Raw genomic sequence first — 27,220 nt, 5'->3', positions numbered from 1 at the left:
CTGTTTATTTCTATTTTAAGACACCCATAAACAGCATATGGCTACATTATTTCAAAGTTTACAAATTTCTTATTTATGAAATTTTAAAATCATAAAACACAGAACATGAGATTATTATTAGTTATTATAAGATTATTAAATTATCATTGTTATTATAAGTCTACAATTTAAACATTAAATTAAGGTAAAAATTTATAAATTTCTTCTCATTCGAAAGAAAATCAACTGATTGCTCTTTTCTCCCTTCATAGTTCATACCTGCACCAGCTGGTACACATTGTCAAAGGTTTTTTTCCTGTATATTTTGTCTGTAATGGTTTCTCTGGATCAATGTTCAAATTACAAAAAAACTTAACAGCATTTGCTGGGAAAAATCTTTGCGAGTGTCCAACTGTGTTGCACTTTAGTTTTGGTTCTCCCACATTTATTCTCCGTCACATCACTAAAGGATGAGTTGTCCAGTGCAACAACCATATATCGGTTAATAACTGAGCCAGAGTTAAAATGTTTCTTGTCATTATGATTTGCATCCAAGGTGTGGCATCTAGGTTATAATTTAATATACTAGGTGGTAGATGACTCTCATCAACCGGTGAAATACCACCACTTAGCTTATTGGAGGCTTGAAGTGATTGAATCCATGTTTAGTCTCTAGAGCTAAGTTCTGGCCAACCCTTCCCTATCTCTTCCATCATGCAGTGTGATTGATGACTTTTGAGGTTATGATGAACATCATGGTGAGATCCAATATTCCTTACATTTCGAGGGTACAGCTCTAAAACGGTGTTCGCAGGCGGCCGCTAGTTAGTACACCGGACCAAACCTATTGGTAACTCTCTAGGAGGCTTCCAGATCAGCTAGTGTATAATCTTGCTACCTCTACTCTGCCAGATAGTGACTGGAGGGAGTCCGAGTAGTGTGTATGCGGGGAGCATTGTCGAGGCCACGTTATGTCAAGGATATTCTTACCACATATATGCCATACCCAAAAATTTCATTACTTCATACAGCATGTCCCACCCACTCTTTCTTACTATTGAATACACCATGAATTGTCAAACTAATAGAGCAAGCTTATCTGCTAAAAGATTTAAACCTCCCAAGGACTTCCTAATTCATTTCACAAATATACGTGGTCTCAATTCTAATCTCAATGATGTCCATTTCCACTTGCAGTCTGCCAAACCCCATGTACTTTTTCTGACAGAATCTCAGTTATTGGTTGATTCAACTACTGCACATCTCAGATGCCCAAATTATTCGCTGTATGATTCCTATTGCCTCAAAGGTGGTACTTGTGCATATGTCCGTTCTGATATTCCCTGTCAGAGACTTGGCAATTTGGAATCTCCTCTCTTTGATTTTCTCTGGCTTAAAATCTCTCTACCTCATTGTGTCAAATTCATCCGTTGTCTCTACCATTCTCCCAACTCCACTAATCACTTGGAGCTCTTTGACTTCCTCCCTTTGCAACTTGACCTTCTCCAGTCCAACTTTCCTAACAGTGAGGTAATTTTCCTTGGTGATTTTAATGTTCACAACTCCAGCTGGCTTCCGTTTTCTAGTCACACCGACCCAGCAGGTCGAGATGCTGAGGCTTTTGCAATTACTAATGACCTAGCACAGATTGTTCATTTACCTACAAGAATACCGGACAATCCTAATCATACAGCCAATATGCTTGATCTTTTTCTCACAAACAACCCTTCTAAGTACAAGGTCGAAGTGAGAGGTCCTTTAGGCACTTCAGATCACAACTTGGTGATTGTCTCTTCTCCAATGGAACCTTTATCTCATGGCTATTTCCAACCTCGTGTTGTTTGGCATTACAAGAATGCAAAATGGGATGACCTGAGAGACTTCTTTTCTTCTTTTCCTTGGTCGGATTACTGTTTCAAAACTTCTGACGTCAACGTTTGCTCAGATCGTGTCAGTGAAATTATTCTTGCAGGAATGGAATCCTTTATCCCACACTCCACTTTAAAATCTCGTCCTTTATCTAAACCTTGGTTTTCCAATAAATGTGCTAAGGCTGTCCAAGAGAAGAATGTTGCATATCGTAATTGGCTTGTTTCTAATTCTTCAGTTTCATTTTCTGCCTACACCAAAGCTCGCAACAATTATAAAGCAGTTATTAATCAGTCGAAACTAGAGTTTGAACAGGCTAAGAGTAGAAAACTTGCTTCTTGCCCTAATGGTAGCCAAGCATTCTGGTCTCTTGCCAAAGCTATTGGCCGCAACTTTTGCCCATCTCTGCTCCCACCTCTGTCCAAACCAGATGGTTCTGTCGTCACTTCAGCCAAGGATAAAGCTGACCTGCTAGCATCCCATTTTTCTTCCAGCTCATGTATTAATGATCTTGGTAAAACACCTCCCACCATTCCCAACACGCTCCATTCAATGCCTCCTGTGGTCTTCCGTCAAAAGGATATCAGAAGGATTTTGATGAAACTTGATGCTAAGAAAGCACCAGGTCCTGATGGTATTTCTCCGCCTCTTCTCAAAACCTGTGCTCCTGAACTTACTCCTATTCTTTGCTGCCTTTTTTCACTTTCTTAATCCAAAGGTGTTTTTCCTTCTGCTTGGAAATTTGCTTATATCCAGCCAGTTCCTAAAAAGGGTGACAAATCCCTCCCATCCAATTATCGTCCCATTGCAATTACTTCTACTCTTTCTAAAGTAATGGAGAAATCAATTAACTGCCAACTCTTAAACTACCTAGAAACCTTCCATCTGATCAACGATCGCCAGTATGGATTCCGTCAGTGTCGATCAAGTGGTGATATTCTGGCTTATGTTACCCATTTATGGACTAATTCAATGGAAAGGTTCGGTGAAACACAAGTAGTTGCTCTTGACATCTTGAAGGCTTTTGATCGTGTTTGGCATAAAGGTCTTCTAAACAAGCTTCCATCTTATGGTTTGCCAACTGTTTTTAGTAACTGGGTATCCAGTTTTCTCTCTGATCGCTCACTGAGGGTGATGGTAGATGGCTCTCTGTCTTCTAACTTCTCCACTAATGCCGGTGTCCCCCAAGGTTCAGTTCTTTCCCCCCACTCTTTTCCTCTTGTATATCAATGACCTTCTTCCATTGACTGGAAATCCTATCCATAGTTTTGCCGATGATAGCACATTGCATTCAACTTTCCATTTTGAGAAACCTTGTCCTGCTCAATCAGCTTCAACTTCTCGAAAATCTGCTGCCAATTTCTTAAATGCCGATGTTCAGGTAATTCTACAGTGGGGCAAAGACAACTTAGTTGATTTCAACCCTTCTAAAACTCAGTCTTGTCTTATATCTCGCAAAAAGGATTCTTCTGCTCCTATGCTTATCTTTAGTGACACTCCGATTTCTAGGCAAAATGATATATCTCTTTTGGGGATTACCCTGACTTCTAATCTCTCTTGGCACAAGCACATTACAAATATTGCTTCCTCTGCATCTAGAAAACTTGGTTTTCTCTTTCGCTCTCAGCGTTACTTTTCTTCCAAACAGCTGCTCACTCTGTATAAATCGCAAATCCGCCCTGCCATGTTATATTGTTCCAACATCTGGGGTGGTGCCCCCAAAACCTCTCTCAGGCTTCTTGATTCCATTCAGAAGAGGGCAGTTAGGTTAATTAATGATTCATCTCTAACAGAGTCTCTCCACTCGCTTTCTCATAGACACGGTGTTTCTGCTGCATGCCTCTTCTACAGATACTTCCATGGGCACTGTTCTTCTGAATTGGCTTCTATAATTCCTGCTCTCTCTTTCAAAACAGTCCAAACACTTGCCGCCACCAGCCAACATCCATTTACTGTCCAACTTCAAACCTACAAAACCAACTTTTCATCTTCCTCATTTATTCATTCAACTGCCGTTTTCTGGAACAACCTTCCTTCATACGCATTTCCTGAAAATTACAATCTACAGAAGTTCAAGTCCAATGTCAACAAATATCGTCTTTCGTCTTCTCAACCTCCAACCCAAGCACGGTACTAAGTACTATAGGTTCTAATACCTCTCGTGTTTGGGGTTCACATAAAAAAAAAAAAAAATTAATATAGAACAACTCTTGAATGATAAATCTGACTTGATTTTGGGTTTATGGCACAACAGCAACCTAGGCTATAATGTGCCAACCACAATCTCGAATGATAAATAGTTTCCTAGCAATCCTATTTAGCCCATCTCAGGAGCTGGTATTCCATGCTGAAGGAAACCATGATGCCACCCTCAAGGGGCCAATAACCAGAAAACTGATGCATATAACAGAATTGGCATAATTACCCAGATATCAACAATTAAGGAACTGGTACTGGACAGTTGAAAGATTTAGCTTTTCGTGCAACGCAGGGCTGACAATCTAGAAATTGGAATGCAGCATATTATCATCACATAAACTAAATAAATAAACTGGAAATATATCAATAATATACAGCAGGAAAAGATTGCATGAAAGAACAGAACTTGGAGGAAACTCCAACATTAGTTGAAAAATTAGACAGAGTCATCAACCATCAAAGGGTGGGGAAATTGGGGTTAATAACAAAAATTGTTATGAACCAAACTGCCACTGAGACAAAAAATTATAATTAAATTATTTGGTTTTTTTTAGGAGCATTAGCAACTAAGGCCATATTGCTCCGGGATATGCGGTGGTCATTCCCTGACCTTTCCGCATCTTCCATATTTAGTGGTGACGGGCTCGAACCCTGGTTTAATCAAGAAGCGTGTGCTATGCACTACTGCTCCTTCCCACCTGGCTACAGAGGTGCCCCACTGAGACAAACAAGAATATAAAGAAATATTATTACAATGCAGTAGCTTCAGGTGCAGCGAGAGCACAAACCAAAAATAAAATTGTAGAATGACATATAAAAAAGAGATCACTTTATTGTTCTGATTTTGATAAATGGTTTAATTCAAAAACTTGAAGGTAAACTGGCCAAGGAACTATATATTTCAGACTGCAATATTCCATGAAACTGTCTCTACAGAGATTCCAAGTGCTGTTGCTTCAATATGTACATGTGCACTTTATTCAGGAGTATCTATATGCTAGAGGAGAAAATTTTTGTTGGCAAAAGCATTCATGCTCTTCAGAAAAACTTATAATGAAACAAAATATTTGGCAGTAGAGTGCCAGGTTTGGTGTGAAGTAAAAGTTTGTAAGCCAACAGAAATTATGTCTTGGACTTTCTTGCATATTGGCCAAGGGGAAGAGAGATAAGATGAAGTGGATGTCCCACTAGAAAAATTGACAAAGAATTCCAGATGCTGTAATTGAATACAGTTCCAGGATGGGCAGTTGGACAGGTCAGGCAAAAAAATTTGAACCGAACGAGTTCCTCGGAAAGGGCATTAAGTAGTATACGAGAAGCTTTTCTTCCCCTAATGGACATAACTATGATGAATGCTCATACTAAGTTAATAAAAAGTGGTGGGCAAAAGAAATCAGTTCTAGAATTTCAGAATGAATAATTCACAGATCACTGGGAAAGTATATACAGTTGTGCCCCTGTATCCGCTGATTCAGTTACCTGGGGTTAACCATGAAAAAAAAAAAAAAAAAAAAAAAATGAAAAAACTTAACCATGTACTACTCGCATGTCCAATACGAAACTTCTCTTTATTTTTTACAATGTTGATTTTAAATTGAAAAGCTTCCCTTTATTTTTTACAATGTCATGCATGGTTTTGGTCACCAACATTATAATGGTTCTTTAGAGATTTAACAGATGCACCGTTTTAAAACTTTTGAATAATTTCAAGTTTTTCTTTAATTTGAAAGTGCAACTCTTGTGTTTGCCCATCATATTTGCGATTTCTAAAAAAAAAAATAATAAATAAAAAATAATTACTATAAAAAAATCCAACATTCCTGACATAAATAACAAAACAAAATTTGTCCTTTTGCGGTGCGACATAACACAACAATCGACACAAAGCACTAAATCAAACTAAACATTTGGTCTCTTTTTTTTTTTTTTTGTTTTGAGTGGCAGGTGTGAAGATGGCAGGGGTTGCAAGATAATAGGTACACTAATCTCCCAATGACGACTTATAACGACAGTTCTTGTTGCTTACTTGCAAAATATCTGTTTATACCTATTCCAGTTATTACTTGAATTTTATGATTTCTAGTTGATTTTTTTTTTTTTTTTTAATTTGGATTCATGAAGTGTCCCGGTTAATTGAGAGTCTGCTGTACTTTATTATTACCATATTTAATGTTGGTGATGTCTTACTGTGTGTTTAATTTATCAAACTTTATTATACATATGTATGTACAAGAAAACCACGTTATATAAGGGGTCAGCAGGTGTTCGCTTATATCCACGGTTTCAGCCATCCATGGTAGATCTTGGAATGTATCCCCCGTGGATACGGGGGTATTACTGTAATAGACATGACACCAGTGGCAAGATATAGACAGTCATAGATGTGTCTCACAGGAAGTCACTTTCCTGCAGACTGTGCAAAGTATGTCCAAGAAAGAAACAAAGGTGGGAATGTAAGAAGTTCAAGCACATTCTTCTTCATCATCCAGAAGGTTTATTCCAGGTGCATTATATCAATAGAAGTATTAAGCCTTCATTTCAATTATCTTTTCTTCTAACATGCTATATAATTTAATATTCCTAATAAAATTTTTACATCTATTGAAAAGTGTAACATAAAAAAAAATTCTTTAATCTGAAAAGATTAAAAGATTGTCTAGGATAGGAGTGAGTAATCATTGTTATGAAAGGGAAGGGGCAGGTTTATCACAAGAGAGAAAAAAAGGAAAGGGAGTTAATCACATGAGGGAAAATCTTATGAAAAAAGTTTTTTTTTTTTGTGATTTGAAAATTATCAATCTCTTCAAATCATTGATGCCAATGTAGCATATTTTCTGATTGGTATGAACATGATAAATCCTATCTCATATGTGTAAATATAATATTACACTGAAGGTAATTGAAATTATTCCTATTTGGACTTGGTATCACTGGACTATTATCGTAACATTTTTTGAGAACAAAAATGTTAAGATAAGGTTGGATACATCTCAAAGGTTAATCATAACTTGAATAATTAGTCTAAATAAATATCTGGATTTTGAATCAAAGGTTTTCAATTAACAACAGCAAGCTACGTAATTTATAATGTAAAAAGTGCAAATGAAAAGTTTCAGTAAACTACTGTTTATTTTTTTATGCCGATTCACTTGGTCAATTTATTCTTAAAAATAAAATTTCAGAAAGGGTTCTTTTTTTAGAAGGTGCAGACAGCGACAATATATAGCATGACAATAAATAATAAACTGATCCAGACTTTCTTACTAAACTGACCTGTGATGAATAGTGCTCAGTGAGATAGGGGATCACAGTCTGAATATGACCTTTGCATCCAACAGTCCCAGAGTCGAGCATAGCACATCTATTTTGAACACAGCGCCTATATAAAAATAACATTTGAAGTGATTTGAAATTAAGACCCATTAGAGGCATAAAGACAAAAGAGTAGTTTTATTTCTATATATTTTCTTAACTTCTTTCTCTTATTATTTATTACTAATTATTTGAAAAACATATTTGTATAAAAAGAAACAAAAAAGGACCAATATGAATAAATAATATATATAATCTAACACATGTTAAATATGCATTTTATTAATAAATAAATCTTCAAATACCTGTCCATATATCTTCTTGTCTCAACGTTATCAAGGGCATTTATGACCACATTCAATTTTTCATAAAATCGATCATCGTAGATTGATTCTGTTGCAACAGATACTGAAAATGTTTTTTAGAAATATTAGTAAGGAATAATCTCTAAGAAACAAGCATAATGTTTCATGAAAAGGAAAAGTTAAAAACAGCTAATCATACTTCCCGCTGCTATAACAATCTATTTTATTCATATTCCTGAAGATCTTGCTTGCTATTATTTCACAGTGATATCAGCCACACATAATAATTATCCAATTTTCACATATCTCCACATTAAACTTTGTTAATAGCTTGTAACCTTTTTAAATGGTCCATGAAAATTACAAAAAGAAATGGCAATAGGATGCAGTCCTGATTCACTCCATGATTGACCTGAAACCATTTTCAAATCCTTTTCTTCCATTATTGTTTTTAATTAAATTATATCAAGTGTACAAATTGTTTTGGATTTGCTATTCCCTAAGTGTTAAACCTTGCATTTTTTGCACTAAAATTGCCACGTTTCTGACCACCCTTGATCCAAGTTATTCTGAAGAAGTACTGCTCACTGTTGATCATTAGCATCAGTCTCCCAGTTTTAACATCCATAAATTTTAACATCACGCTCTCTATCCCTTTACTGATGTCATTTAAGAAAGTAATAAGTCAATTCTGACCTGGGACTCATTATTCAAGGGTCTTATCTGAATAATTCTTTTCTATTTTGTTTCCGCTTACACAAAAAACTTCTTGTCCCTGTTCTTTGCTCTCTTAGCAGTGATTTCTCATAATAAGCACCTTTGCCATCCTAAACTGAAAAAAAAAAAAAAAAAAAAAGAGAATAAAACTGAAAATACTACAGAACAAAAGTGAGTTATGCACCTATGACCTTTGGATTAAAAAAAAAAGTAAAGTGCAGCCATTATCAACCCACTGCAGGGTGGAAGCCTCCTCAACAATTCATGCTGAGGGAAATGGACCATAATCTGCCACGCTGGTCCAGTGCGGGTTGGCAGATCGACCTTATTCAGCAGTCAGGGGCTTGAACCCCGGTCTACTCAAAGAGCGTGTGCTACTGCACTCCCGCTCCTGCCCACTCGGCTACGGAGGCCGCCTTTGGATTAGGAGGTTTTAACCTTAGTTCCTACGCCACAGGAGGGCTGATAACAGCAGAACTTCAAGCAGAGATAAGAAACAAAGCAAACCTTTCTCCTTGATTTTCTAGGAGGTTTCTGAATATGGGATCATGCTGCTCGGTCATTTTACTTCATTTAAGGAGTTTTTTAAGGATTTATCCTAACAAAGTTTAAAATCAGTTGGAGTTGACAGGATCATACACTCCCCTCATAAGACATTTTTCATAGCTTTCACCTGTACAATACAGGGCGAAATTCGTCTGTAACTTCCACACTCAAGTGCTATTTTCCTTTTTATATATATTGGTGCAATTAATGCCTTGATCAAATATTCTGAAACTTGTTCTTCAAAAAAATCACCTCTGGATAGACTCTATCATTCCTTCAGATTTTAGCATTTTGGGTTTAACATCATTTACACCTGTTGCTTTTCCATACTTGATATTTTCCATAGAGACATAGGGACAGCATTCAAATTTCCTTATTTAAATTTTTTTATTTCTTCAGTGATGGCTTCAGCTCTCCTGTTTAGCAAATCATCAATCCTAAAATATATCTCTCTCTCTCTTCTGTTTTAACAATTTCGCCTTTATCATTTTTGATTGAGAGGGAAAACATAACTAATTTATACTGAATTATTGTTTTTGCTCCTTTTCTGCTTCTTTTAACTAAACAACAAAACTACATCCTGGTACTTATTAGCAAAAATGTGGGGTTTCGTTCAATGCACACACTGAAATAATAATATCATTCTATCTGGTTCATGCTCACTTTAGTATTAGTAATGGCCGCATGGTGCAAGAAAGCCTATGGCTTATGTTGCACCAGCCAAACCCCCCCCCCCTAATTATTAATAAAAGAAAAGGAAATTAAACCCATCATCCTATGCGTTTCCCTCACCCAAAGGTACTATCCAGATGTCCTTTGAATTTCCCCAAACTGCCAGCCTCTACCACCCATGTAGGCAACTTATTCCAGTAATTTATAACTCGCTGGCTAAAATAAAACTTCCTGCAGTCCAATCTAAATACCTCCCCCTGTAACTTGAATTTATGTCCCCCTGAAAATTTCATCCTCATTCATTTTACTGATGCCTCTCAGAGCCTTAAACACCTCAATCAAATCCCCTCTAAGGTGTCTAGTTTCCAAACTTTGCAACCTACATATTCGAAGTCTCTTTTAATAAGGACGCCCTTTTGCCGATTTCACCAGGCAAGTTACCCGTCTTTGCACCCTTTCAAGAAGCTCGATGTCTTTCTTTAGGTGTGGTCTCCATACTTGAACACAGTATTCCAAGTGTGGTCTAACAAAACCCTTATATAATGGGATTATCATGTCCCTATCTCTACTTGCAAAAGTTCAATAGCTCATCGATAGGACACCATGAGCCTTCCTTGCAACCTGTTTACAATGCTCAGAGAATTTCATGTTTGACCGTATTATGACACCCAAGTCCCTTTCCTCCAATCTGGGTTTAGTTGAACTCCACCAAGTGAATAAGTTATTTTGGGATTACTGTTCCCCAGGTGTAATACCTTACACTTTGTTGGATTAAAGCATAGCTGCCATTTTTCTGACTATTCCTGAAGTCTATCTAGGTCTCTCTGAAGAAGTCAGCTTGACAGTGATCATTAACTACTCTGCCAATTTTAACATCATCTGCAAATTTAGACATCATGCCCTCTATCAATTCATCAATGTCGTTTATGAAAATTAAAAACAGTGGTCCTAATACTGATCCTTGGGGAACCCCACTTCTTACATCAACCTAATCTGAGGAATAGCCATTTATCACAACCCTCTGCCTCCTGCCCTGAAGCCATCCTGCTATCCATCTAAGGATTTTCCCAGTGATTCCAACCTATTCCAGCTTATAAAGCAACCGCTCATGTGGGACTGAGTCAAAAGCTTTGCTGAAATCTAAATAAACAATTACAAAATTATTCCCTAAATCCAGCTCATGAGTGATCCTTTCAAAATAGCTAACCAGATTTGTTAAACATGATTTTCCCTTTACAAAACCATGCTGAGTATCCTTGAGAATTTCAATTCTATCCAAATGATTCTGAATTCCACCCTTGATCATTGCCTCCATGATTTTCCCTACCACTGAAGTCAGACTGACAGGTCGATAATTTCCCACTTCACTCTTAGCGCCACCCTTATATATGGGAGATACATTGGCACTTTTCCAATCCAACGGAATCTCCCCAGAGTCTAGTGATGCTCGCATAATTAGCCTCAATGGTTCAATGCACTCACTTGCTGCCTCCCTTAAGATTATAGGGTATATTCCATCAACTCCAGGAGTCTTACTGGTCTGTAGGCTCGAAAGTTTTTTCATTAATTAATCTTGCAAAATTTCAGTATCGTTAATCACATATTTTTCGACTTCACTCCCACAATTTCACATTGCCACAAGAGTTTTTCATCTGTAAATATCTATGCAAAATAACTGTTCAGTTCATCTGCAGAGGCAGCTGGTGTATTTAATACAATCTCCCTTTCCCTTACATAAAGGTCCGATCTGATTTGTCCTGCTCTTCTTAGCATTTATATAAGTGAAGAATTCCTTATCCCCCCTATTTGCTCTGTTTGCTAGTGATCTGATTTCTCATAAACTGCCTTTGCCTGTCAAACCTTTTCTGTGGCTATATTACAGATTATCTTGTAGCTGTTATAGGCTTCAGTACGTTTTATTGCATCGACATTCACACATGAGGAGTTATTCAGCAAGGGGAATGCCAGAGGTGTATTCAACTCTAGCAGTAAGCTACAGAATCTTGAAATAACTGGGAGTAAAGTGGAGGAGAAACTGTTAAAGATAAACACAAGAAAGGCACCCGGGGTGGATGGGATCTATCCAGTTATATTAAAGGAGGCAGCAAAGGAAGTAAGCAAACCCTTAGCCATAATTATGAGAGCTTCCTTGGACTCAGGGGAGGTACCCATAGACTGGAAATGTGCAAATGTGACCCCAATTCACAAAGGAGGATCAAAGGCTGACACAAGTAATTATAGACCTGTGAGCTTAACTTCTGTTCCAGGAAAATTAATGGAGGCACTGGTTAAAGAAGCACTGCAGGATCATTTAGACAAGACTTCAGTTATAGCTCAGACACAGCATGGTTTTGTTAAGGGGAAGTCTTGCCTGACCAACTTGATTGGATATTATGATGCAGTCACAAAAGAACTGGATGCAGGGAATAACTTTGATATTATATACTTGGATCTTAGAAAGGCTTTTGATACTGTTGCACATGGAAGACTGCTACACAAATTGGAGCAGTGTGACATTGGAGGCAAATTGCTGCTATGGATAAAGGGGTGCTTGAGGGGGAGAAGACAGAGAGTGGTAATCAATGGACACTGCTCATCGTGGACTAATGTTATTAGTGGAGTCCCTCAGGGCTCAGTGTTGGGTCCATTATTGTTTTCTGTATTTATAAATGATATTGATGATGGTATATCAAGCTTAATGTCCAAGTTTTCAGATGATACAAAGGTTGGCAGGGTTGTCAAGGATACTACTGACACTATGCTGCTGCAACAGGATCTGGAAAGGTTGAGCAGATGGGCTGAGAGGTGGCAAATGAAGTTTAACATTGATAAATGTAAAGTACTACACATGGGAAACAGCAACCCCAGAGCAACGTATCAACTCTGTGGTACTACACTGACAGTGGTAGAGAATGAAAGGGACTTGGGGGTGGTTGTGCAGGCAGATATGAAGTTCTCTGAGCAGTGCAGACGGGCTGCAAGAGTAGCTCATGGAGTATTGTCAATGATATACAGGAATTTTTCCAGCAGGGATAAGGAGGTGATTATTCCATTGTATAAGGCAATGGTCAGGCCACACCTAGAGTACTGTATACAGGTCTGGAGGCCTCATTTCAAGAAGGATGTAGAGCTGCTGGAACGAGTACAGAGAAGGGCAACAAGATTAGTGAATGGAACAAAGGGTTGCTCTTATGAAGAAAGGCTTAAGTTTTGCAAATTACAGTGTCTGGAGACTAGGCACCAGCGAGGTGATCTGATAGAGGTGTATAAAGCCTTGAATGGTTTAAGCATGCTCAATGCTGATGGGATTCTTCCTCTAGCTCAGAAAAATCACCTGAGAGGGCATAAATTCAAATTGAGGAAAGACAGATGTAGGATAGACGTGAGGAAATTTGCCTTTAGCCAGCGGGTGGTTGGTTGGTGGAACAGACTTCCATCCCTTGTGGTGGAGGTTGATAGCCTAAATAAGTTTAAGGCTCAGCTGGACAGGTATTTGGAACGAACAGAGGGGTGAAGTGGAAGTGGGTTTTTTTTTTTTTTTTTTTTTTTTGGCTGATGCTGCATAAGCTTGCTTTCTTGCATCAAATGCCTCTACTAATGCTAATGCTAATTGCTCTGTAACCTTTCCATGCCACTTTTTTTGCTCAAGTAATGTGGCAACTTCACTATTCATCCAACTTGGAACTCTCCTCGTGGAGTATTTTTTTAATGGTAAATATGCATTCAAGGCATCTGTGATTGTTTTAAAAGCATACCACAGTTCAATTGTATTCATTCTCTGTGCGATATCTACCCACTTAATAGAGACCATGTAGTACATTAAGGCATCATAATTTCCTTTTCTGAAATTATAACCCATTCCTTTGCCTTTTACTTCTGCTACCTCTCTGTTCATCATCCACCGTAGAACTCCGTGATCACTTCCTACTATTGGTTCCTTTACTGTCAGCCTTGTTATGTCATTGTTATTACCCCACCACCCCTTCTATCTACCCTATTCTTCCTAAATACATTATACAAGCCGTACTGAAACTCATCTTCCCCAATATCCGGGTGGCACCACGTCTCTGTAAGCCCTATTATGTTCGCATTACTTGTTTTAACCAGCAGTTCGAATTCGCTCATTTTATTGACGACACTTCTAACATTACTATATAAACAATTAAGACTTACTGTTCTTGTATATTTAACAATATACAATACACTTCATCAATATACAAATATTGATGAAGGTATATCAGGCTTAATGTCGAAGTTTGCAGATGATACAAAGGTTGGCAGGGTTGTTAATGACAGTAATGGCAGTGTGCTACTGCAACAGGATCTAGATAATTTGGGCAGATGGGCTAAGAAGTGGCAACTGAAGTTTAACCTTGACAAATGCAAAATACTGCATATGGGTAGAAGTAACCCCAGAGAAACGTACCAACTGTGTGGTACTACACTTAAGGTGGTAGAAAATGAAAAAGACCTGGGAGTAATTGTGCAGTCAGATATGAAGTTTTCTGAGCAATGCAGACAGGCTGCCAGGGCAGGTCATGGGGTTTTGTCAATGATATATAGGAATTTTGCTAGCAGGGAAAAGGAGGTGATTATCCCTCTGTATAAGGCAATGGTCAGGCCACGCCTTGAGTACTGCGTACAGGTCTGGAGGCCTCTTTTTAGGAAGGATGTAGATTTACTTGAGCGTGTACAGAGAAGGGCAACAAGATTGGTGAGGGGAATGAAGGGATCCTCTTACCAAGAGAGGCTTAAGTTCTGCAAATTGCAGTGGCTGGAGACCAAGCACCAGCGCGGTGATCTGATTGAGGTGTATAAGGCCTTGAATGGGTTATGCACGCTGAATTCTGATGGGATCCTTCCACTTGTTCAGATTACGAACCTAAGGGGAGCATAAATTCAAATTAAGAAAAGACAGATGTACAATAGATGTGCGGAAATTTGCCTTTAGCCAGCGGGTGGTTAATTGCTGGAACAAACTTCCATCTCTCGTTGTGGAAGTTGATAGGTTGAATAAATTTAAGGAGGAACTGGACAGGCATTTGGAGGCAATGGTGTGATTTTTTTTTTTTTTTTTGGCTGATGCTGCATAAGCTCATACACTTGCTTTCTTGCATCACATGCCACTACTACTACTACTACTACAACCCTAACACAACCCTTGAAGTTTTTTAGGCTCTCTTCCCTGGCATTAGCTACCCGCTCACTTGAAACATTTCTGCCCCCAGAACATCTAGATAATATGTCCAGTTGGGGTAACAGATAAGAACTCTTGAGGTATGTGCAAGAGTTACTTTGACCAATATTATCAGCTAATCGTTGACCGATATTATCAGATAAACGTGTGTCAGTATTACCCACGTCCCCCCCCTAACTAGCAGTTTCCCTGAACCTTTAAGGTATCCTCAATAATACTGGCAAAATCTTTTGCACCACCTTTGTTTAAGTGTATCCCGTCTCTACAAAACAAACTCCTTCTACCTACAAGTGTGGGCCAAGCTGATAACAATTTCCCCCCTAAAGCCTTGCAGAGTCCTTCAAGTCTCGAGTTAATCCACAAGGCTTTTAACATATAATCCCTCCTATCGTGTCTGGACAGAATTGCAGACATAGACATTGTGGCCTAGCTCGCGGCATTTCCTCAGAATGTCCTGTATTTTTCCAACAAATCATCAGATCTTGTACGTTTAATGTCATTAGTCCCCACATGAATAATAATATTCTCTTTACCCCCCCCCTTAAAATCCGACAATCTGTTGGTGACATCATTAATAGTTGCTCCCATACCCTGGTTCTACTCCACCTATCCTTATTACAAAAAATATTCCCCCATTTCCCTGACAATAGAGTCTCCTTATAAAACAAAGTCCTTTTGAACCACAGTAGCTTGCACTTGGTTTTTCTGTTTTGAGGCCTAAATCGGGAGTGCATCACTTGAAAGATTGCTGGAGTCTTGAGTCCCTGATGAGCTCCCAGATGCATTATTCTCGAGGGCAAGCATCCGTTTTTTTCAGTGACTCAAATTGCTCCATCAGTTCGCCAAATCGTAATTTACGATTGGTGCACTCCTTATATCGATCACAAAGAAAAGAATCCCCAGGTGAGCTATGATTAGTTACCAGGTCGACCTTGGAAAACATTCCACAGGTTCCGCAATGGATTAAATCATGACTCAGCCGTAAATCACCATCGGCTATTTCTGTGTGAGTCACGATACCCTGTGACATGTTTAAGGGAGATCTCGTAATTACCATTATAAAATTAGCTAAATATCAATGAAAATTAACTTTAAAAAATAATATTTATAATATTATAAAAATCACACTGTCACAGGAAAACCAATAACAAAATAATCCAACAATATACTAAATAAATATTTAAAAGCAATAATCAACAGTAATCCAATCCACTTAACCGAGGAGCCCTGATGAAGCGTGTCCGCTCCCTTCAAATGTGAAACAATACAGGCAACCCCAATATAACACGGTACTTCTACAACACGGCTTCACCCTAACACGGTATTTTTGAGCTTTTGTGCTGGAAAAGCCCAGCTAATAAGTTAGATGTAATTTTCAACGTTTCCATTCTTTTTTTGTGAATCCCTGCCGTTGACTTGCTAGTTGTTATCACCTTCGTGATATTTTTCTAAGCCGACCGGGCTAGCCGAGTGGGTAAAGTACCTGCCCGGCAACCCAAAGGTCGCGGGTTCGATTCCCGCCTCGGGCTTGGATCAAAGTACTGCAAAAAACCTTGGGAGGTGCAATATGGCCACAGAAGCCGATGCGCCAACAACTACCAAATCAAAAAAAAAAAAAAAAAAAAAAAAAAATATTTTTCTAAAACACATTTTTGGAGGTCAAGACCATAAACCAATAAAAACAATTTGCAGTTTCCTGTTTATTGGGCTTTTCTGTTAGTGTAATCAATTATAAACGGGTAGTATGCGATCTTCTTGCATTTGCTGTAGTACTGATAGCTGGAATTCTGCGTGTTTTCATGTTATTATGGTGAAATGTGTTTCCCCTTCCATGAAATATTCAATCATAAAAAACATAAATAAATTTTTAGAAACTCATTACTCCGTTATCTCACTTGTGCGTATTGTGTTTGTTGCAACATGTGCGTGCTGGGTTCTCTGTTATTAACTGCTTATCATTTTTACTGTTTTAAATTTTACAACCAAAAGAAAGAAAGAAAAAAAAAAAAAAAAAGTCAGTGAACAGAAATATCAATTAGTATGTACATATTACAGTACATATTAATTAAGATATGTATGTAAGCATAAATTTATTTTTATTTTGCTAACTGGAAAATATTTTTCCGATTTTCACATAGCATTTAAAGCGGGGGTCCACTGTATTTTGTTAGGAGATCCCTGACAAAACCTAACCCTTTCATGGGTTAGGTTCTGTGCTATTAACTTGTGCTTGTTTGAGACCATAAAAAATAATTGTGACTTTGAAGAGTGCAGTTCGTGATTTTTAAAGAGAGCACAAGGTACACGAAATCTAGATGCTGCAGAAGAGATTGTGCTTAGCAGTGATGAAGAAGAAAATTAAATGAACTTACATTATCTCACATATAAGTATCACAGTTTGCAAGATAAGACATTTGTTGTTATTACTATTTAAGTTACTACTATTATAAAAATAAAGTTCAAATATTAAGTTATTACTATATAAAAATTAAGTTTCCGATAGTTATATATATATATAAAAAAAAGGTGTATTTTTGTTAGCTTTTGGAACGTAACCCCCCTTTTTGTACTGTTTCTTAATCCCATATAACACGGTTTCACATTACACGAGATTTTGTAGGAACCAAACTACCGTGTTATACAAGGGTTACCTGTACTGCTATCCACAAGTCAATTTAAAGTTATTAATTATTAATTTGAATAGCATTACTAAAAGTTGTGACTCTGCTATTCAATTAAAGACTTGGACATACTGACATAACAGGCTGTTTTGGAGACTAGTGATTTCTTGTCAGATGGCAGGTGACGTCAAAGCAAACCTCATGCAGAATAGTGAATAACTTATTGGGTCTAAATGAGCAGTCAAGTGGTGTGTGGAAGAAAATCTTCTGATTAAATATATAATGAAAGTTATTCTATCTATTGCAGCAGATTATTAAAAGTGCAGCATTTTAATTCAACACAAATAACGTTATAATAATATCATATAATGTGATCAAAAGGTGATAATTTTAAATGAGAACCCATGAAAAATTGAAATAACTTTGAATGAAAGCATGCTGGAGACATGATATTCACACACAACATTCTTTATTTTGTGCATGGTGATGCCATCTATTGATAACTTGTAAAATTAAGAAAGTATACAAGCAATGAAAGTGGTAAATGAACATGGTGCTCAGCACAGAGGAGCATGATCATTGTGGAACATTACCTCAAAACACAATTGTTTAAAATTACTCAATATGATTTTTTCACTCTGAACTGAAAAGAACATCATTCCCAACACACTACAGGCAGTGTTTGCAAACATGTTTTGCTGTGCTCGGTTACGTTATGATCAAGATGGTGAAGGTTTTCAACATTTTTTGCAAGAAATTAAGTAATGTCAGAGAATAAAGAATGTGACTTTGTGTTTCTAGCACCCTTTTTATTCCAAGTTATTTACATGTTTATGGGGTCCCATTTAAAATGATAGCCTTGTATTATAACATTAAACTAAATTATTTCAAGGTTTTTTTAATAAGGACAAATATTACAGAACCTTATACTGAAATGTTAAATTTAGATATAAAATTACAGCCTTGTACTTTACAAGTGGCTGGTGTTATCTCAATCTCAAATTTACAAGAATAAAATTAAGAGCACAGTAATGAAACTTGCCAATAGGCAAAAAGCCAAAAAGGTAATTTACATTGTATCAATTAATTATTTGAGTAATTTACATTGATTACATTAGTAAATACAGTTTTTGAAGGACAGATCAAGACTTTTTAGATTCTTTTTGTTATTTGCAAATTGAAATGCATGTAAGCAAATTTATTTGTTGTAAATATGCAGTTATCAAATCTAGGATTAGGCCTAAATACTTAATAGTGTTATATAGTGATTATTTAATGGAGTAATGCTCGTATCTGATTGGAGGTGTCGAAAACATTTGCAAAATTCTAAGCTAAAATAAATACAATGTATATGAATCCAGAATGCCATTGCATTTATATTTGTAAATCGCTTTATACTGTAGTTCAGGGATTATTTTTTGCGATGGTGATTGGATGATTATTCAAACAAACATTAACCTAATCCACAGTAAAATAACTGAGTATAATGGCTAATAGTATAAAATAACCAAAATTCATTCCTGCATAATTTATGCAGGAATGAATTTATGTTGCTCTGATACTCATCTTCAACAATACTGAAATTTCTATCCAAGTTCACATATTATTACTAGAGATAACCCAACTTCTAATCTTTCTTAGCATAATCATATCAAAAATATTTCATAAAGTACAAAAAAAAAAACCACTACGTCTCTTTTTCTCTTGACAATTTTGATCTGAATTAATGCTGCAATTGCAAGTTTTTCTTAAAACTATGAGCGGATGCCTAGTGAAGCAGGTCTGAGGATGTGCCTCAACTAATCAACAACAATTCCAAAACTTGGTAACTTTTTGTCTTCCTCATTTATCTCTTCTACTTCTGTGTTTTGGTGCAACCTTCCTTTGTAAATATTTCCTGAAAATTACAATCTGCAGAAATTAAAATTCAATTCAATTTTCATGCATTAAATTAAATTAAATTTTCTGTTTATACCCCGGGATGACTAAACGGTCAGAAGAGTTCGCATGATAGATTGAATACAAGAAACAGCACCGTATTCAGTAGTCACGGGCTTGAGCCCTGGTCACTCAAGGCATGTGTACTTAGGCACCCGCATGCCTGACCACAAGGCTAAGATGACCTACTATAGCCTCTGATACCTTTTGTGTTTGGGGTCACCATGTGAAAAATATATATAAATAACAAAAATGTTATCTTGTTATTTATATAAATAACAAAAATGCTATTAGCCCGAAAGATATTAAAATATCTTTCAGGCTATTATAAACTGATAAACATTCTTATCTGATTTGAAAGTTTTATTTCATTTCAAATAGTCTGCTAAAATTTAAAATAAGCCATTTCAATATTACACTCTCAAAATGAAAAACAACAAACATCCAATTCAGTATTACAGAATACTACATTAAACAAAAATCCACTATAATTTTTTTTCTTAATTCACATTTAGCAATTAAAATTCACACTTTATACTGCAAGTATACATTAGCATAGGCATATGATGCAAGAAAGCAAGCTTATGCAGCATCAGCCAAAAAAAAAAAAAAAAAAAACACACTTCCATTTCACTCCTCCGTTCGTTCGAAATACCTGTCCAGCTGAGCCTTAAATTTATTTAGGCTATCAACTTCCACAACAAGGGATGGAAGTCTGTTCCACCAACCAACTACCCGCTAAAGGCAAATTTCCGCACGTCCTACATCTGGCTTTCCTCAATCAGAATTTATGCCCTCTCAGGTGATTATTCTGAGCAAGAGGAAGAATCCCATCGGCATTGAGCATGCTCAAACTATTCAAGGCTTTATACAACTCGCTGGTGCCTAGTTTCCAGACACTGTAATTTGCAAAACTTAAGCCTTTCTTCGTAAGAGCAATCCTTTGTTCCATTCACTAATCTTGTTGCCCTTCTCTGTACTCGTTCCAGCAGCTGTACATCCTTCTTGAAATGAGGCCTCCAGACATGTATACAGTACTCAAGGTGTGGCCTGACCATTGCCTTATACAAAGGAATAATCACCTCCTTATCCCTGCTAGAAAAATTCCTGTACATCATTGACAAGACAACATGAGCTACTCTTGCAGCCTGTCTGCACTGCTAAGAGAACTTCATATCTGCCTGCACAATTACCCCCAGGTCCTTCTCATTCTCTACCACTGTTAGTGCAGTACCACAGAGTTGATACGTTGCTCTGGAGTTGCTGTTTCCCATATGTAGTACTTTATATTTGTCAATGTTAAACTTCATTTGCCACCTCTCAGCCCATCTGCTCAACCTTTCCAGATCCTGTTGCAGCAGCATTAGTCAGTAGTGTCAGTAATGTTCTTAACAACCCTGCAAACCTTTGTATCGTCTGCAAACTTGGACATTAAGCTTGATATACAATCATCAATATCATTTATAAATACAGAAAACAATAATGGACCCAACACTGAACCCTGAGGGACTCCACTAATAACATTAGTCCACGATGAGCAGTGTTCACTGATTGCCACTGTCTTCTCCCACTCAACCATCCCTTTATCCATAGCAGCAATTTGCCTCCAATGCCACTGCTCCAATTTGTACAGCAATCTTCCATGTGCAACAGTATCAAAAGCCTTTCTAAGATCCAAATATATAATATCAAAGTTATTCCCTATATCCAGTTCTTTTGTGACTGCATCATAGTATCCAATCAAATTGGTCAGGCAAGACTTCCCCTTAACAAAACCATGCTGTGTCCGAGCAATAACTGAAATCTTGTCGAGATGATCCTGCAGTGCTTCTTTAACCAGTGCCTCCATTAATTTTCCTGGAACAGAATTTAAACTCAGAGGTCTATAATTACATGTGTCAGCCTTTGATCTTTCTTTGTGAATTGGGGTCACGTTTGCACATCTCCAGTCTATGGATACCTCCCGAGTCCAAGGAAGCTCTCATAATTATGGCTAAGGGTTTGCTTACTTCCTTTGCTGCCTCCTTTAATATAACTAGATAGATCCCATCCACCCCAGGTGCCTTTCTTGTGTTTATTTTCAACAATTTCTCCTCCACTTTACTCTCAGTTATTACAAGATTATCTAGCTTACTGCCAGAGTTGAATACTCTGGCATTCCCCTCGCTGAATAACTCCTTGTGTGAATGTCGATGGAAAATATTCATTTAGTTTGTTAGCTACCTGAGCAGGATCATCAACAGTTGAACAATCGGCATCAAGTGGACCAATCTGATTCATCCCCTTCCTTATAGAGTTTACATAAGTAAAGAACTCTTTGCATCCTTTGCCAAAGATTTCTCGTAATCTGCCTTCGCCTGCCTAACCTCCTTTGTAACTTGGTTACAGACCAGCTTATATCTATCATAGGCTTCTGTGTCACATGTTAATTTATATGTATCCCATGCATTTTTCTTCTCTATCATATGTTCATTAGTTCATCTGACATCCATTTAGGTCTAAACTTCGAACAATATTTCTTAGTTGGAATGTAAAGCCTAGTAGATTCCAAGATAAGTTCTTTGAATCCTTTCCATTTTGAATTTGCTGGTGGTAACATCATCAGTTGGTCCCACTGTATAGAATTTAAATACTGTCTCAGACCATCATAGTCGCCTTTACAAAAGCAAACACCCTTCCCTTTATCCCTGATGGCAGTTACCTCTTTGAGTAAATCCCACTTCAGAACACTATGATCACTGCCACCTAGTGGTTCATTTATCTGCAGATTCCTAATGCATGAAGAATCACTACTGATAATCAGATCAAGAGTATTACTCCCTCTACTTGTCTCCTGAACATGCTGATGTAGAAAACAATCATCCAATAAATCCACAAAAGCCTTGCTAGTGTGTGAGTGACCAACCCACAAATTCCAGTCAATATCTGGGAAATTAAAATTCCTCATTATAAGACTCTCTGATTTACTGGCCCACTCTATTTCCCTGTACAGTTTCTTATTATACTCATCAGTCATTAGGCCTATAGCACACTCCTACTCTCAATTTTGATCTCCCAATGCTTATGTCACACCAAACTGACTCGACACTGCACTGTCCAGCGATGTTGACTGGCTGCACTTCCTTGGATTTTATGTGTTTTATTAACTAACAGCATAACCCCTCCTAACATAGTTTTTAAATATCAAACGTGGTCTACCTTCTATCTTAAAAACAACCTTTTCTCTGTGCATTTATATTTATTTGAATTGCATAAATAGGTTACTCCACAGAACAGGTGACTTTGGAAGCTGCAAAATTTGTCATGGCTTGTGCTATATTATTAGTGACAAAAAGGTGCTGAAAGAGGATAATGTTACACATTTTCCTCTTAACCGATTTTAACATGAATAATAACATACCGTTAAGGATATACTGCTTACATATTTCAATTAGTGGAATGTTGGTAATTATAATAGCTTTGACAAAAATTCAAATCTAAGAAAGGTAAAAATAAGTCTCAATTATTTGGGGTGAAAGAAATACTGAAAGAGAATTTTAAAAAAATCAAATAATAAATACACATTGAAAAGAATAATGCAAACAATGAACAATACCTCTGTTCTGGTGAGCATTGATGTTCACATCTGCAAAAGATTTTGAAGAAAATATTAAATGCTTATACAAAGATAAAAGGTGTAAGTTTTTATTTCTTAGTATTACTTTTAAATGGCACCATAGTAAAACTATGTTCGATATCAGATGGTCAATAGCAGGTTCGGAAGAACATAATATTTTGCAGTTTAGATAACCTCATTAGTTAACTTGATTCAGTTATAATTTAGTTCATAAAAAGATCTTGACTAATACAAAATTACTTTCCTCCTTTTTGCACTGTCAAGTATATACTACTGAAACAAAAGAATAAATATCTATGGATATCAGTGAATGACATCAGCTCCACATTCAAAACTAAATTTAATTGGCAACAGTATTTGAATATGGAGAGCCAGTATCAGATATTGTATATATAATAAGTAACATTATGAATAAGCATTTTACACTTGTAGCCATTAAGTGCAGCAATATAGGAGAAGACTAATTGCCTGATGGCTTAAAGTAAGTTAGTGTTATTAAAATTCACTTGTTATTGCCGAATTTACACTTCCTTTAGACAAATCTAAATTCAATGATACCAGTTAGCTTAATAGAAATTTTTATAAACAATACTGTCAAAGAATCTTTTGGCACTTCGATATTCTAACTGAAAAGAAAAACAAATTTTTGTGAGCAATCTCTGTACACAGTATAGATATAACTGTCTAAAAACAACAGTGCTGCAACTACAAAAAAAAAAACCCAACCACACAGATTAATTCACAAAAATAAATAAATAACTGTTGATTTTAAGAATAAGATATTTCACTTTTAAATAAATAAAATAAATATTTTACTTTTCCCCTAAAATCATAAATAAAACTATAGTGAATGCAATATGATTTGATATTTTGTTAAAGAAGAGTCCAATCATTTTAGGAAAAAAAAAATTCTCTATTTTTGACAGCAAGAAAAATTTTCCACCCGAGACTAGCATAATGCATTAAATGATCCGTGTAATTGTTTCTCATGGGGGATCAATTTGCTGTCAGCAATAAAAGCTTGTACTAGAACAAAAAAAAATTTCATATTTAATAGATTCACCTATAAATAGTAATAGGAGGCTTTTCCCTAGTGCTTCTCCTAAGACATATTGTTTTACCAACAAAAAGTTTGGCATTATTATGCTTTGAGCAAACACATACGCTTTAAATTCACTTCACTAATTTGAACTGCTTGTGGTTTTAAACCAAATTTAATTTTGTTGGGTATAAACAAACTACACACATACTGAGAGGTCATTTATAATTAATGTGAAGTACAAATAACACTAATTTGACAATTCAAGCTATACAGTGCAAGGAAGCCAGAGGCTTTTGCTGCACTGGCCGAAAAAAAAAAAAAAAAAAAGAGTAGATAAGAAAATACAAATTATTTGTTTACTTCTCACATAGGTAGCTATCCAGTTGACCTATATGAGGAGGGAAGCAAATAATTTGTATTTTCTTATCTACTCACATGCAGTTGTGTCAGCCACAACTACCCACGAAGGCAACCTGTTCCAGTAAACAACTCACTGGTTAAAAGAAAACTTCCTATAACCTAGTCTAAACCTCTTTCCCTCTAATTTGAATTTATGCCCATGGGTTCTGGAATTCACTATAACAGTCAAAATTCCACCTTTGTTCATTTTACTAACTCCCCCTACAGCCTTATAAACTTCAATCAGGTCACCTTTGAGTGCTTAGTTGCCAAGCTCTGTAGTCCACATATGCAGACTCTTTCCTCATGGTTGCCCATTTGCTGATATTATCATGCACGTTGCCCATCTTTGGACCCTTTCAAGAAGCTCAATATCTTTTTTCAGATGAGATCTCCATACTTGAACATAGTATTCCAATTGTCTTATACAATGGAACTATGACCACCATATCTCTACAGGATAAGTTCAATAAATTATCAATAGAACAACATGGGCTTTCCTGGCTGCTTGTTTCCACTGCTCAGAAAACTTCATATCTGACTGCATTATAACTTCCAGATCCCTTTCTTCCTCTACTGTTTTAATTCAACTCGACCAAGTGTATAATTTATTTTAGGGTTGCTATTTATCAAGTGTAAGACCTTGCATTTTGCAGCATTGAATCATATCTGACTGCATTATAACTTCCAGATCCCTTTCTTCCTCTACTGTTTTAATTCAACTCGACCAAGTGTATAATTTATTTTAGGGTTGCTATTTCCCAAGTGTAAGACCTTGCATTTTGCAGCATTGAAATATATCTGCCACGTTTCTGACCATCCTTGCAGCCTGTTCAAGTCATCCTGAAGGGGTGCTGCGTGGTACTGATCATTAACTACTCCATCAATCTTTACATCATCTGCAAATTTTGACATCAAACATTCTATCCCATTGTTGATGTAGTTTATGAAAATCAGAAACAACAGTGGTCCAAGAACCGATCCCTGGGATACCCCACTTCTAACTTTACACCAGGTTGAAGAATATCCATCAATCACAACCTTCTGCCCTACAGACACCCAGATCCATCTTAGAAATTTTCCAGTAATCCCAACATGTTCCAGCTTATACAATAATCTCTCATGAGGGATTGAGTCAAATTCCTTGCTAAAATCAAAATAAACTATATTGACACTGTTTCCTACATCCAACTCGTAAATAACTGTGTCAAAATAGCTTACTAATTTAGTTAAATGTGATTTTCTCTTAACAAGACCATGTTGTGTAGAAGAACTCTTTATTGTATACAGAAGGCACATTGCTGTATACAACTCCCTTCAAGGCTACAAGCCAGGGGTTTACATAAAAGAAATTATACAACATAATAAATAAAGATGGTTCCAAAAAGGTTTGAATACTGGAGCAATGGATCCATGGCAGTGATGGACAGGTCCTCAGGAGCAGGTTCTAATATCCTGTGATATGGTGGCATTGCAGGCAAATTGCTGCTATGGATAAAGGGATGGTTGAGTGGGAGAAGACAGAGAGTGGTAATCAATGGACGCTGCTCTTCGTGGACTAATGTTATTAGTGGAGTCCCCCAGGGTTCAGTATTGGGCCCATTGTTGTTTTATGTATTCATTAATGATATTGATGATGGTATATCAGGCTTAATGTCCAAGTTTGCAGATGATACGAAGGTTGGCAGGGTTGTTAATGACATTAATGACAGTACACTGCTGCAACAGTTTCTAGAAAAGTTGAGTAGATGGGCTGAGAGCTAGCAACTGAATTTTAACATTGACAAATGTAAAGTACTGTTCTGGGGTTACTGCATAGGGGAAGCAGTAACCCCAGAGTAACGTACCAACTGTGTGGTATTACACTGACAGAGGTAGAGAGTAAAAAGGACCTGGGTTAATTGTGCAGGCAAATATGAAGGTTTCTGAGCAGTGTAGACGGTCTGCAAGAGTAGCTCATGGTGTCTTGTCAATGATACACAGGAATTTTTCTAGCAGGGATAAGGAAGTGATTATCCCCTTGTATAAGGCAATGGTCAGGCCACACCTTGAGTACAGTAATACCCCGACTTATGCTACCCCGACTTACGCGAACTCGGAGTTACGCGGTTCTTGATTTTTTCGTTTGGCAACGCTGCCGCCCACTATCTTCAAGGTCGTTTTTCATATGTTATCGATATACGATGCAACGGCGGAGAATGAGAGCGAAAGATGAACAAAATTCAACTTTGCTGCTTTTATGTTTTTTTTTTCAGTGAAGGGGAAACACATTTCACCATAATAACGTAAAAACCAACACAATTCCAGCTATCGGTATAATCGCAAATGCAATTAGATCGAGTTTACTACCAGTTTATAACAGATTTCACTAGCAGAAACGCAACTGGATTTTTATTGTTTTATGGTAGTAACCCCTAGAAATGTGAGGTGTTAATAGTGTATCTCTGCCTTTATGGTGTTGTTTATTCAGTTGCTACATGCGCGCAGCTTTGTTTATGCGTATCAAGCGTGCCTCCTCGTTTTGTAATTGTGCTTTATTCCCTAAAAATGAGTAAAATACTTAATTAAAAGGTGTGAAAAGGAAGCGTCCTGGTGAAGACACTGCAGATTCAGAGAGAAAAAGAAAAGCAATTATCGATAAACAGAGGCGGACTGGGTCAAAAATTCTTACCCGGGAAAATTTATAGTGGTGTCATACTATGGTTTATGGCCAAAATCACACTGGCCCACCGAGGTTTCCCCGGTAAGGCTTATGGCCAGTCCGCCTCTGTCGATAGAGAAAAAATATGAAATTGTGAAATGCTTTGA

At 37.0% G+C, this 27,220-nt stretch overlaps 1 protein-coding gene across 1 annotated transcript in view; it reads right to left on the bottom strand.

The window, feature by feature from the left end:
• Window positions 1–27,220, bottom strand: part of LOC150085258 (ubiquitin-like modifier-activating enzyme 6) — a 242,598-nt gene that overhangs the window by 13,788 nt on the left and 201,590 nt on the right. Inside the window, exons 20-22 of the mRNA XM_090374502.1 lie at window positions 22,951–22,980; window positions 7,665–7,767; window positions 7,321–7,426 (exon numbers count right to left, since the gene is read on the bottom strand). Of these exons, the coding sequence (XP_090230628.1) occupies window positions 7,321–7,426; window positions 7,665–7,767; window positions 22,951–22,980 (239 nt within the window). The remainder of the gene's footprint in view (window positions 1–7,320; window positions 7,427–7,664; window positions 7,768–22,950; window positions 22,981–27,220) is intronic.

Source organism: Mastigoproctus giganteus, chromosome 5 (genome assembly GCF_048544385.1).
Source record: "Mastigoproctus giganteus isolate SK-2022 chromosome 5, ASM4854438v1, whole genome shotgun sequence".
Classification (NCBI taxonomy): domain Eukaryota; kingdom Metazoa; phylum Arthropoda; class Arachnida; order Uropygi; family Thelyphonidae; genus Mastigoproctus; species Mastigoproctus giganteus.
This window is presented reverse-complemented; position numbering and strand designations above follow the sequence as displayed.